At 36.7% G+C, this 14,121-nt stretch overlaps 1 protein-coding gene across 1 annotated transcript in view; it reads left to right on the top strand.

The window, feature by feature from the left end:
* LOC134656407 (protein sidekick-1-like) overlaps nucleotides 1-13,918 on the top strand; it is a 269,487-nt gene extending 255,569 nt beyond the window's left edge. The window contains exons 5-7 of the mRNA XM_063511934.1: nucleotides 11,756-11,873; nucleotides 12,940-13,127; nucleotides 13,733-13,918. Of these exons, the coding sequence (XP_063368004.1) occupies nucleotides 11,756-11,873; nucleotides 12,940-13,127; nucleotides 13,733-13,842 (416 nt within the window). The 3' untranslated portion in view covers nucleotides 13,843-13,918. The remainder of the gene's footprint in view (nucleotides 1-11,755; nucleotides 11,874-12,939; nucleotides 13,128-13,732) is intronic.
* Nucleotides 13,919-14,121: the final 203 nt, after the last annotated feature.

The raw sequence follows: 14,121 nt of genomic DNA, 5'->3' as shown, positions 1-14,121 counted from the left end.
GTAATAGACATCTATTAGACATCGCCAAGATACGATAACGATATCTTTAAGATCTAACCTGTCAAATTTGACATTTCCGCGATTCTGGAGATACTCTTGAACGATTTCCACAAGATATTACTACTACAAGACACTTAGAGATCTAATTCACATCTAATAGATATCTAACCCGATCTATCGTAAAAGTGACCTTGGTTGCCCGAATTGCGCTGCAAAAGAGAACTAGTTGAAATCTAAACTATAACGTATCTAGAATGGATCTAGTACGTGTCGTCTCTTGTGAATATCTTGAAGTTCGAATACGGCAGTAAGCATCTATTCTGTTCATGTTCGATATTCTTTCTTCTATAATTCTGTAATTGTGTAGATCCGTTGGTGATCCTTAAATAAATAAAATAAAATAAAACATCAAACGCCTTTGTTCACTCAAAAGTACAGTACTGTATTCCTTTGTCAGTTGACAGTAAGCATTTTCACAGGGTGACCTTTTAAGTAGGCTTTTAAGCATTGATTCATAATACACAGCTGCATCCTTTTACCATCAAAGGCGGAATTGAGCATAATAAAAGTATTAGATGGGTCCGGATTGAGGGTAGGTATTCATCAACGATCAGTGTTTTATTAAAATTAGAATTAATATAATGTAAATTTTAATATAGAGTAAAATACAATAAAATTATCAGTGATATTTGAAAAGCTTTTTCCGAGTTTTTATTCATTTAAATGAAAGCTCGGATTTAGGTAATTGGGTCACGTCTTATTCAATTTCTTAATAGAAAAATAAGTCATAATATATCTACTGGATTGATATTCTTTGGAACATAATAGTTAGATAAGTATCTAATAATGTTATATTGGGTCAAGAAATGCTTGAAAGTCTCCCAGAATATTTCGGTAGGTAAATGGTACAATCAGTGCCCTAACATACTTATAATTTAAAAGGAACCAGCAATCGAATAGAATATGTAAACTTATGTTCGTTGACGTTATTGAACCGTTTCTCTTTGTGCCTTTTTGGCATGCGTTTATGCGTTTCACAATGAACAGAGAAGGAAACGTAATAACCCTTCCTTGAGAAATCTATACAGGACTCCTTTTTGTTAGTGAAATAAAAGAGCTTTTGAAATGTATTGCATTGTTACTATACTTTGAATACGGCTTATTTTATTCTTACATCGTAAAATAAGAATAGGCCGGTAAAAATGGAATAAACACTTTATTCCTTTAGGAACGTCCGAAAACTCAAGTGGCTCTGACATAAACTGACGCCGTTGTGGCTTTTCTCTCATACCTGGAATTTTAACCTTCACAGATCCCGAACTGATGCAATCATCCTTTTTAGAGTTACCGTACTGAAAAATTAGAACCCTTAAAGGATCACTTTGTTGTTCGCCTGAAAAATATGAATTTGTAATAATAAATTATAATAAGAAATGTCATTTAGTTTGACGTAAATAAATGTATTTTCTCTCTTTCTTTTTTGTTTCAAGGCATGTAGACTTCGTTTTTTTTCCAGCTATCATAAATTATTTTCTAACGATTATATTTATAGAATTTGTCTGGCGTTTTTGGGTTAATTAAACTATCCAGAGCCTTTCACGCCGTCTTTGATCGTTTATTAGTAGCAGCCATTTTGAATCAAACGGGGTGTCAAATGCTGCCATGAATTAGTTTTTTTGCGAAAACCGAAAAGCAATCTGCATATATTTAATACGAAGCAAGGATACTGTTGTCTGAATTTCAAATGTTCGATTATCTATTTATTATGCCATCGCTAAGTGCCTCTTACAATAGTTGTAGGTACAGTCAACTAAAAAGTCCGTTTAATTGATTAATTGTTTTAAAGATACGCGGTACGGCCACCATATCATAACGCTGAATTCATTATACTAATATGCTTATAGCAGTGAATTCAAGATAGGCCACAGCCTAGTTCAGAGGAGAAGAGTTTTGTAGGGATTTGAGAGATCCTCTTGGCGGCTATTTCACCACGCTGACATAATATAGGACACTTGACTATAACAATTTTATGTAGGTAGGTACATTTCCGGGACGATAAGTGAGGAAAATACTAAGCATCAACACATATTTACTTCTTGGGCGAGCAAAGTACAGTCACATGTTTTAATTTATGACCCATTTTCGTACCTTGTCACAGTGATAATCAATATGAAAGTCGCTAGAGCCCTCATGCTATGCTAGACCAATAGAAAAAGTTGATTGTGTTACATACTTAGGTGTCAAAATAGATTCCGCATTTTCTTGGCAACAACATATAAATTATATTTGTAGCAAACTTAGGATTTTATTAGGAAGATTTTACCACCTTAGCTTTAAAGTACCGACTAATGTATTAAAATGCTTATACTTTGCCATAGTTGAATCCTTGTTAAGTTATGCTCTTGATTGCTATGGTCTCACTTTTAAATCGTACATGGATAAAGTAGAAGTGCTACAAATTAGATTCTTAAAGTTACTTGTCAATAATAAAACTAGAAACAGCTGTAAAGGTAATTATAATAAACTATTTAAAATTTGTAAAATACTCCCTGTCAGTTTAAAACACAAATATCTCTTAGCAGTTAACAACCATGGCAATAGGGTGCATATCTCGACTAGAGCTCCCGATACACGTGTTACACGCTGACACGGGTACCCGTGTTCTTAAGCCCGGCGGTATTAAGAACCCGAACTACACGAACCCGCCCGGATTCTGAAACGTTTACCCGTGTACCCGTGTATTTCGTGTACCCGTGTACACGGGTACCCGTGTACACGGATCTTATTTACCCGCGGGTTCGACCCTTCACTCTCGTGTTGGGGAGATTCGTGCTTGAAGACATACGATTGAATTGGAAAATTCGATTACTTTGCAGTTTTACCTCAATAATTCATATTTTTAGCTTTACTCTAAATAATATTAAAATTAACAATAGGTATCTTAGTATCCGTTGATTTCATTGATAGCTCGTTTTCTTCATTGTAGTTTTTTGATAATAAAAGTAAACCTAAATGATAATCTAATACAAAAGTAGCTAGTTATGCTTACTGAAACTACCACGAACGGATATGTCATTATTTTCCTTTGTAGCGCGAGGGTGGGCAATTCTGATGCTTGAACAAACCAGTATAATAATACTATCAAGACCCGAGACATACGTATAATAATACTAATAATATAGCCATTGATTTCCATGCAAATTTACATTTAGTCGTTTTTTCCTTTACATGGCCCCGCTTTGGGTAAAGGCCTCCTCCATTTGTTTCCTTTTTATTCTGTCTTGTGCTTTAAGCTTCCAGTCTCTACCAGCAATTCTTTGGATTTCGTCAATCCAGCGGTCTTTGGGTCTCCCTTTGCCTCTTTTTTTCCCGATAGGGCCCGCCCATTCAGTTACCCGTTTTGTCCCTTTTCTGTCTGTGATGCGAGCTACGTGTCTCGCCCATGTTCATTTCAGCTGTAGAGCGTGTTGTCCTGCGTCTATTAATTTAGTTTTCTCGCGAATGTTTTCGCTATTACATCTGTCACTGAGCTTAATGCCCAGGTTACTTCGTTCAATAGCTCGCTGATATGAACGTATTTTTGTTTTTATTATGTCCTTTGTGAAGAACCATGCTTGTGCACCGTAAGATAGATAAGGCAATAAGCACACATCTCTGACCTTTTTACAAACATAAGTAGGTACTAGGTAACCTAAAAGCCCTCTTACATCGATTAGCGTGATCGATCAATTCGCCGCCGCTCCAGTGTATTTACAATCGTGCTGATAAATAAACTGTGTTGTTTTATCTAAATATTGAATAGCGTGAAGAAAATGTACAAGAATTCATACATACAGTTCATCACAAAAAGGGATTAAGTATTTAAAATGGCCATATGGTATGCAATAAACAAAGTGCAGGTGTTTCATTCAATATACCGTGTTGTTTTTACAATATGAATTGGTGCTTTTGGTGTTATCTCTTTGTAACAAGCTTAACACGTCTGCAAAAAATACAACAACTAATCATTCAGGTAGAATTATCTCATTGTTTTGTTGCAACGCGGCACTAAAGAGCATTTTGCTAATGACAAAGACAGCAAGAAATGAATAACATCTGTGCCTAAGATTTATAAAGTATCTCATCACGTACGGTATGGTATTTATTTTATCTATGCATGTTATTCTACGTCTACGACGATAAAGAACTAAACCGTAAGTACATGTTTTTTGTGTAGCTACCTAATTATTACTTGAATAACGAGTTATTTTGTATAGGGGCTGTTCATAAATTACGTCATCGATTTTTGACGTTTTTTGACCCCCCTCCCCCTAAAATCATCCAAAAATCATGCTTCGAATGACCCCGTTTCCTTCTACATCATCCGATGTCCAGACCCCCCCCCCCCTCAATTTTAAATGACGTAATTTATGAATATCCCCATATCTTAAATGATGACAAAGGCAATACAAAATTAATTAAATTAGTATAATACATATCAATAACATTGAAAATCCGATAAAACTGATCGGATTCGATTCCAGTCGGAGCTCCTGATTCTGAATCTTTGTTTTATTTAAAGCTCTATACATTACTTCAATCTCCGCTACACGCCAAGACGGGTTAGGCCCGCGTGTATTTATGTTCCGTTCACCGTGTACACGGGTACACGGGTACACGGATCTTAATTACACGGGTACCCGACTACACGTGTAGAACGGGTCAGAAAACCGTGTACGTGTAGTTCGGAAACGGGTACCGAACACGTGTACACGAAACACGGACACGACCGCGAGCCCTAATCTCGACACGATTAGAACATAAACATAATACAAGATCAGTGGCTGTGCAAAAATATGAAATACCCCGCGTTACTAACTATTATGGAGACAGAACATTAAGAAAAAGGTTGCCGTATTTTTTAAATAGTCTGCCTGAAAATATCAGGCTCGAGCCCAATAAAATTAAATTTAAAACAGCACTAATGCTGCACTTACTGAAAACACTTGGGTGACAATTGTATGCCTGTGCCTGCAAATGTCACTCAAGTGAAGTTAGTTATAGCTACGATGTTAGTTTTAATTTTTAATATGTTAATTACGTTGATTATGTAAGTACTTACAACAGAGACTCGCGCCTGCAGTCAAACTGTGCAAACAGTTTTGCAGGGAACTGTATTAGATTATAAGTATTCATGTATTAATAATAACAAATAAATAATAAATAAATAAAATAAAAATATTGTCACTGTGACAAGGTACAAAAATGGGTCATAAATTAAAACATGTGACTGTACCTACTGCGCGGCTGTCTGATGACTTGAAGTTCCGCCCCCCTGAAGTTCTCTTGATAAGGATAATAATCCTGAATGATGTCACGATTTTAAACTTATTAAACGTTGGGAATAAAACGCCATTTATGTAAATAGGTGCGAGGTTATTTAAATCGATTTTGAGAAGCAGGCGCAATAACGTGTACCTACTTATTATATCACACGGGGTTCCATTTCAAACATACATCATAGTCTTCATTCCAATTACAATAATAAAACCCATTTCGCTTGTAATAAAATATATTTAAAAAAATCAACAAACTTATTCCGAAGTCTGTGCTGTTGCGCGTTTTTGATACTACCATTCGTCAGGCATCATGTTGCGTTTCGCTCAATTACCCAGCTTGTTATACCTGAAAAATGTATACAATCCGTTCTGAATATTTTCCCACAAAATATCTTACTTTATGTCTGCAATTTGTTTCTGCCAGATATTTTTTAAGTGGTGATTTTTGAAAGCTTTGCTTGCTAAAATCGTTTGATGTGGATGTGGAATTTCTACAAAATGGAATAAATTGCACATAGGTGTATTTCATCGCAAATATAATGACATAATAGCACACACAACACATATGCCTCACATGGTGCATTTTTAACATATGACACTCTTTGAATTCACTTAACGGCAAAAATATTCAATTACTCCATTAAAAAATACATATTTAGTGTTATACTTTATCAAATCCTTCAGTAAAATATGTCCTTCAAAATTAAATATATGTTTTTACATTTCTTACGTTTGTTTTATTCAATAAATAAGAATAAGCATTATTCAAATTATAAAATTGACTCGCCAAGTAGCTCTTGTTCTGCTTTTTGTAAGCAAAATCATTAATAAAATAAAACATCGACCGATCATCAAATTAAAATCCAAAAAACTGTGGAAATTAGATTAAAATTAATCTGACATTTTACTGTGAATTTTTCCTTAATATTTTACACATCATCATTTTATTTCATTTTTTTGTCTGTACAAAAAATAGAAGGTATTCCAGACATCTGGGAGGCGTGCACGGTGCCGAATCTAACCCAGAGGCTCTCACGACAATTTAATTGCACATTTATTATTACCATGAGCACGCTTTGCATTTTAACCTCACTAATCTAATATCCCGTCTGTCTCTTTCACTCCCCTATTATGGTCGTCAGCGTCACTTTGTATTCCCTCCCTTCCTGATCTCTTGTCTTGTGCATTGCAGATGAGTCCTTAACCCCGGCGACCGAGGCCCCGTCCCGCTCCTCAGGTATCTCTCTAGAAACCTATTTTATTTATATTTTTTACGCTTTATTTCTTTGCAATGGTTTATTTTCGCTTCTTACTGCTTTAGTTGTGAGTATGACCTCAACTCTGCACTTTGTTTTCAACACAATAAGTATAGGTACTGAATAGGATCTAAACAGAAAATAGGCTGATTATAAATGTTTTAGATTACCGTGAAATAGGCAGAGTGCCGGGAGGGAAGTAGACACCAAACTCAGGTTACTGTGTTATAGTTTATCTCATGTCACTATACAAGTCACCACCAATCTCCCTAGGAATTCTAATAATCAACTATATATATTGTTAACCTATGTGTCTTGAAGAGGAAAACCCTTATCGGATGGAGAGGTGTTTTATCTGTTTATTAATTCGCTTAGCATCCACTACGTGGTTTACGTGTACATACGTATACTACGTGACCTACGTGTAGATACGCGCATCTGCCTATCACAAACTTTAAACAAAATACTTTTACTACACTATAAACAAAAAGTCCTGCTAAAGATAGGTACATTGGAAAACAGATTTGTATGATAATCTGAAGTTCTAAACTATCAAAGGATATCCAACAAACACATACTTAAATGTTGTTATAGTGCAATCATACTGACGCTGACGGCCAGATTAGAACTTTATGATAAGTCAAAAAAATTCTAAAGATACGATATGGATCGGATAAGTCAGTGTCAAAAATGACGTTTCTTCAAACAAAATCGTTCGAATCAGGCCGTGAGTCGCATACTGCATGAAAACAATGTCGGTTGCCTAGCAAAGGTTGATTCAGCGACCGCATCAGTTGAACGGTGCACTCAAAGTAAGACTGACAGGCCTGACAGCAGGCGTGTCTCACTCCGCGATTTCGTCGCTTTGCTACAGGTAGCTAAAAGTACATCCGTTCGGCCCCAATTTTGGGGAAAGCCATAAGCCGCGCGTGGTGCTGTCGCCACCTATAGCGGCCATATCTGTGCTGATCGTAACAGACGCGTTTTGTTAGAGAGTGAGTCTTCTGTACTTAGTACTGTTATTTATTCTGTGCTGACAGCAACATCGTGTTTTTGCAATATTTCCGAGCAAGAAAATCAGTTTGAGTTTTCATCTTGTCTCATTAGCCCTTAAATAGACCAGGGGACAAAGCCCCGTGTCACGTGTTAATGGTGACGTCATGTGAAATTGCGTCTGACGGCGTGTACTCTAGGACAATAAAAATAGGTCACTTGGTGTATGTAAGAAAAACTTTCATACAAAGTTTCACTTCTCATGAGTATAGTGTCTATAATGAAATCGATACTGATAAGTCGCGGGTCACTTTAGTCCCTTGGTGAATTCGTAACATTAGTATGATAAGCAAAACTTAAATGTTATGTTATTTTTGTTAACATATCCTATAGGAATAGTACTTGGCATGAACATTTTGCGTGGTCCGACTGAAAAAGTACAATAATTTCTCATGTATATGGGTATTGTGGGTGGTGTTAATATATTGATTGGTTAGTAGATACGCATAGCCTTACAAAATATAAATAATTTACTTACACAATATAAACCTGTTTGAAGTCGATAACAAAATACATAACAGATGGCAGTGTTTTTGATTTAGCTAAGAACAGATTATTTCTTAGAAAATACTGAAAATAGTGCGTTGTTAATTAATTAATAATATTTCCTTTCCTCTACCAGACCTAAAGTTAAATCGGCCCATTATGATTGGATGGTTGCACCTTTATCGTCTAGGTAAAAATCTTACTTAAGATAATCAAGAATTTAAGTAAAGAACTAAGTATAGTATGTTATTTTAAATATGTAGTTACTTACATGGCAGAACGTGGCAACCACGATGACAGCCAGCTAATGGCAGCCGGCTTAACCTTTTGGACGCCGCACCGTAGGTTCAACGCCAAAGACCGATAAATCGGTCACAGACCACAGAGCAACATAGACCTACGTGCATATGCATAAAGTTCAATTTCAGTTTTGACACTTCGGTGACGTGGCGTCAGCGTGACAGCTTTTGTGTTTGACACGGCGTCGAAAAGGTAAGTGTGACGTTCATAGATCCGCACACGTATATTAATCAAGCAGAAGTAGATTGAAATGCAGTGCGCATCTCTATAATATTGCGTTTCATATTGAAACAACATTAACTAACTCTAGCGTGTCTCCATAATGGCGTTAGTATGAGCTCATTATACTAATGTAAACTCTCGGCTTCTGTACGGCTACCATCAGCTTGGCACTGACATAAACGCCATCGAGAACGTAATTTACTTTCTATACATCTCGCTCATACTCGCATATTAGTGCGAACGAGATGTTAAGAAAGTAAATTACGTTCTCGATAGCGTATATGTCAGTTTTGACACTGTCAGTGACTCATGGTACGGGCACTGAGTGCAAAGCAAACAATGCCTATGTAGATACACCTCTCACAGCCTCCATTATGAAAACCCCACCACGCATAACCGTCTAAATAATAATAATAAATCTTTATTCACAAAAACATAGCCATACATTTATACGTTAAGAATATCTTTTAAAGTACGGCTTTTTAATTACTTCTACCTGAACTAGGAAAAACCTGTTTCTCAAGTAGAGAAAAATAACAGCCATTAGGAAACCGTTTTAAATATTTTATTTATTACGCGATAATATTAAATAATTAAATGAGTTTTGCTGCTCTTACTCATACTGTATAATGATATACCTATTTATAATTATCAAACATTTACGTAGACTTTGTATTCTAGTATAATATTGCCAATGTGTGATAGTCGTAAGCCATCTTATGAATTATTAACTATTTAATAGGTAAATTATCTAAGGAGCTATAGGATTGGGTGGCGAACTTTACTGTGCGCACTGCTTTATTTTTAGAACTAAAGGTCCGAGTCAACATCTTTATGCAAGGGACTTATGTATAATAAAAATCGTTTAACAAAATAATGAGTACCTTTAAAGGTATAAAAACGATGATTTTACGTACTCGTAGCTGCTATCGAATATGGCTGCGTCAAACTCATGGTTAGGGTACAGACAAAGACATAAATATGTAACTCCGTATAAGATGAATAAAGTCTAAAGGAAAAAACGTGCCTCGAAAATGAAGAAAAAGTAGTTCTCGGATAGATGGCGCACACACCTTTGGCCTATGCTCGGATAGATGGCGTTGATGACACCGTTTGATATTTAACAATTTTAACACATAGGTATCAGTGAAATAATATGGGTCGAAATGATATAAAATTAATCAAACCATTTATCCATATAATATTATATATTTGAGTTTTAGGCCTGAGTCGATAGATGGCAGTAAATTTACTGTGACTACAAAATTTACTATGACAGGACCCCTCTATGCCATCTATTTTCTCTTTGGTACAGAGTAGCAGTTCTAAGCACATGTCATGTTACAATCAGCGGGAACCACATGGGACGCACGTGCTTTGTAAATTATGTGTCCGTCTCAACCTCTGTCATGCATAAATTAATCAAAATTTCAAAGTATATCAATATCCTACAGCATTTGAGCCTCCTAATCAGCATTCAGATCAGAGCAACACGGCTTATGAATATAAAATCGTACTTCTTACAGCCAACCAATAAAAATATCCGAAAAGATTCTTAGTCGATCCAAAAACTTGCAAGCGCACGTATTTTTTCTGAAATAGAGATAAACTAATACAGAAAGAAAAACAGTCAGGATTTTTATCAGGGCTTACTTAAACTTACTATAATAATCATGATAAATGTCATAACTAGATAGATTCAAATTAATTATCTATTTCAATTAAAGTAAACAAATCTTAAGAATAATTTTAGGGATAGGTTTTTTTCGGATAAGTTCGCCTTTCTAACTAATTTTAAGTTATTTTTAATGTCTTTGTCTTTTTGTACAATAAAGAACTTACTACTACTACTACTACTAATTAGAAATCGGCCTCCAATTTTATTCATAAAATATGTTATTCTTGTATAAAAATGGTGAAAGACAAATTTTTTGAAAGTTGAAGAGGATATAAAAACAGTGAAAATATGAAGAACTGACAAAAATAATGGATTCGCCCCCCAGAATGTACCTTACGACGGTTGAATGTTGAATAACTCGACTCAGAAACACTAAGATTCCTACGATTATCACATATATTTGGTGAAATTGAAGGTTACTTGTTACCAACTTTAATTGAGTGAAGCTGCATTTAAACCCGTATAACCGCGAATTATCCGCAAACTTGCTCGAGAGTTGCTTGCGTGGTACTATTTATCAACTGCAACGTTCCTGCTGTTGGGAAACTGTTGAAAACATTTCGGGCAAAACGTTCTTAAGCAACAGTTGAAACTTCGACGCACCATATTTTAGTGCATTCGTATTTTGTATTTCAGACATTTCGAACATTAACAAAATTTATGACTGGTATCTATAATCAAATGGCTATTCTACTCTAGCTTATTCTTTTTATACTCTGATTTTAATGGGAATGAAAATTATAACCACAAGATAAGGGTTTTTTAGTTTAGAAACCGCAGTAAAATATATATCTTTTTAAATACCTACTTTTGCTAACAAATGCCTATACAACCTACATCATCATCTCCTCCTAGCCGTTTTCGGCCACAGCGACTGCTTTCTACTGCTGAGAGCGTCGCTGGTGCGCTCTCAGGTGACTGATGTAGCCAATCTTTGCAGCAAATGTGCGGCCACAACCTATACAATGCCTACATAGCCACCTATGTACTTATAGGTATTGTCTCTCATAAGAAAATTCTAACAAAATCAAAACCATTCGCTTATCACGATAATATGCGGTTTATAAACTAAATTTAATTATACGAAAAATATTACTTTCTCTGTAATTGAGTCAGAAAACTGTTTAGTAAACTCCAATATGTAGAAAGTATATGTTAACACATATGTACACACTATCTCTCTTTACTAGTAGCTTAAGTCTGAATCTCATAACCAATCTATTCACATGAAGCTTCATAACCGTGGCAACCCTACATACAAAATCTGGAACAGAGATTTCAACTCGAACGCCTGCAAAGCGTTTGTAGATTAGACCAAACGCCACCTAATTTTGTGGGTCATAAAGTGCATTTTACGTTGCAGCATTACTCTGTGTCATTACTTATTATGCTAAATTAGACTTAGACTTCTGAGGAATAAGGTTTGTTTTCGCTTGTTGCAGCGGCCGCAGCTTCCATCTGGGGTTCTCAGGACGTGTATGTGAAGAAAGGAAGCACAATATCTCTGACTTGTTCTGTGAACGTGCACTCTTCGCCACCGTCGAGCGCGTCCGTGCTCTGGTAAGATATCATTTGTAACTGTTCAAGGAAAATATATCCTAACATTGTGTGGTTAACGTCGTTTCTCGTTTGAACAGTGGATTTTTATGGTTGCGTAACGTGCAGAGGGATGGAGGGACTTATCGGGTGTCGATTTTAGATTCAGACACTTGATGTGTTTGCGTTGACCTTGCTGGTAGGATTTATGTAATATTGAGAATAGAATTCTCTACTTAGAATAATACCAGTATTTTAGTTCCATCGTATTATGAGTGATGAAATGGATTGAATGTTTCTTTTCACAACAAAGTTAGGGAATCTATGTGGAATACATTTACTTATAGACATAAAACTGGATATTTCAAGATACGTATAAACCTTTTCCAGCTCATTTCATAATTTATTTAGGTTAAGTATCTGTCTTTATTGTATTGAATGTCAAAGTTCAAGCAAAGTAAAATAGATACAATGTTATTGTTATTGTATCTAACGAAATCTACGTTTTAGTTGTTTTTAGCTACGCCTACACAGTAAGTCCTGGATAAATTATCAATGTGAGGCACCTAAATAAATCATTTGGGTTTTACTTGCAAAATTAAAATAATTGGTACGGAATAATTTATTTATACATTATAATCAATTGCCATTTATAAGTCATCGTCTGGGTAGGTAAGTACGGCTACCACCACCAGTTTGACACTGACATATTCGCTAGCGTGTGCTATACATTATGCATCTCGCTCGTACTCGCATATTAGTGCGAACGAGATTTACCTATAGAAAGTAAGTTACGCAGACGTTAGCGAATATGTCCGTTGCTTACTGCTAAACGCATTCGCGTGGTGGTCGTGGCAGCCAAAATCTTAAGCTTCGGCCTAAGAAAGTAGTGAATACGGGCGAGCTATGTAGATGTAATATGACGTTATTTATGAAAAGGGACCTTATTGTCTATTGCGCTTACGCCATTATTAACGATGATCCGATATCAATACAATGCCGCGCGACGTTGTGCGGCGTAAGCGCCATCGACAACAAGGTCCCTTTTCATAGATAATGCCCCATATATTAACCCAACCGAACATCACAGGTACCACGGCAACTCCGTGGTCGACTTCGACTCGCCCCGCGGCGGCATCAGCCTCGAGACAGAGAAGACGGAAGGCGGAACCACCAGCAAGCTGCTGGTGACCAAAGCGGCCCTGACCGACTCGGGGAACTACACGTGCGTGCCCAACAACGCGCACCCGGCCTCCGTGTCCGTGCACGTGCTCAATGGTGAGTCTCAACTAGGCTCTGTAGCTTCTGTAGCAAACTCTGACACATGGATATTGAAATTGAAGTGTTATGACACAAAGATAGAGTAAAGGGAGGCAGGGGACCATTGGTCAGTCGGGAGGCACTCGTACTTCCTTACCTATGTTAGATTCGGTCTTTAGACTTTTGGAGGAGCAGGTTCTTGCCTGCAAATTGTTGAAGACTAAAGCGATACTAATCGACTCGGGAAAATAAACACGTGCGTGTCTGTGTCTAACAACGCGCATCCAACAGAGGCAAATCGCACTGTGCAATAGTAAAATAGACTAAAATTTATTAAAATCTAAAATTCTAATTTAAACTATGAACAAATTCAGACAGGATGGTAGATTTGGACTGGAGTATCAGGCTCTTACCGGGGTAGACTGAAACGAGTACCACCAGGCGGTCTAGCATAAGTTGCGTTCTCGCGCGCGAGTCCATACTTGAAGTCGCGCTAGATGTATGGAGTCGCGCGCGAGAAGGCAACTCATGCTAGCAGGTCAGAAAGCTGTTAATGAAAGCAGCAGTGAGCGATTACAGATGTGTCATGATCAGCTTTTACTCATGTTCTTTTTTTCTGACAGGTGAGCACCCTGCCGCCATGCAAACGAGCAACCGGGCGTCGTCCTACCTCACTGCGCAGCTGAGTTGCGCGGCAGTCACCTATCTGCTCTCTTCTATGGCTTGCAGATGATCGGCTTAACCGATACGTTAGAAAAGGACGGAGCTTCTTCTTCGGCTTCCATTGCGGGATTCGTTAATTTTGAAATTAAATTCGTTTATATTGAAAATTGTAATGATTAATGACTACAAATTATTGTATTTTATTGTGTTCCAGTTGCAAATTTCATTAAAGTGTTGTTTTATAAATTATAATTTTGTCAGGTCAAGAAACAAAACCGCGTCTATAACAAAAGAGTGGTTTAAATATGTTTGAACAATATTCATATACAGTGCTTCCTGTAACAGGAGC

The sequence above is a fragment of the Cydia amplana genome, chromosome 18, assembly GCF_948474715.1.
Source record: "Cydia amplana chromosome 18, ilCydAmpl1.1, whole genome shotgun sequence".
NCBI classification, from domain to species: Eukaryota; Metazoa; Arthropoda; class Insecta; order Lepidoptera; family Tortricidae; genus Cydia; species Cydia amplana.
The sequence above is the reverse complement of the archived record's forward strand: the minus strand, read 5'-3'. Positions and strand labels throughout refer to the sequence as shown.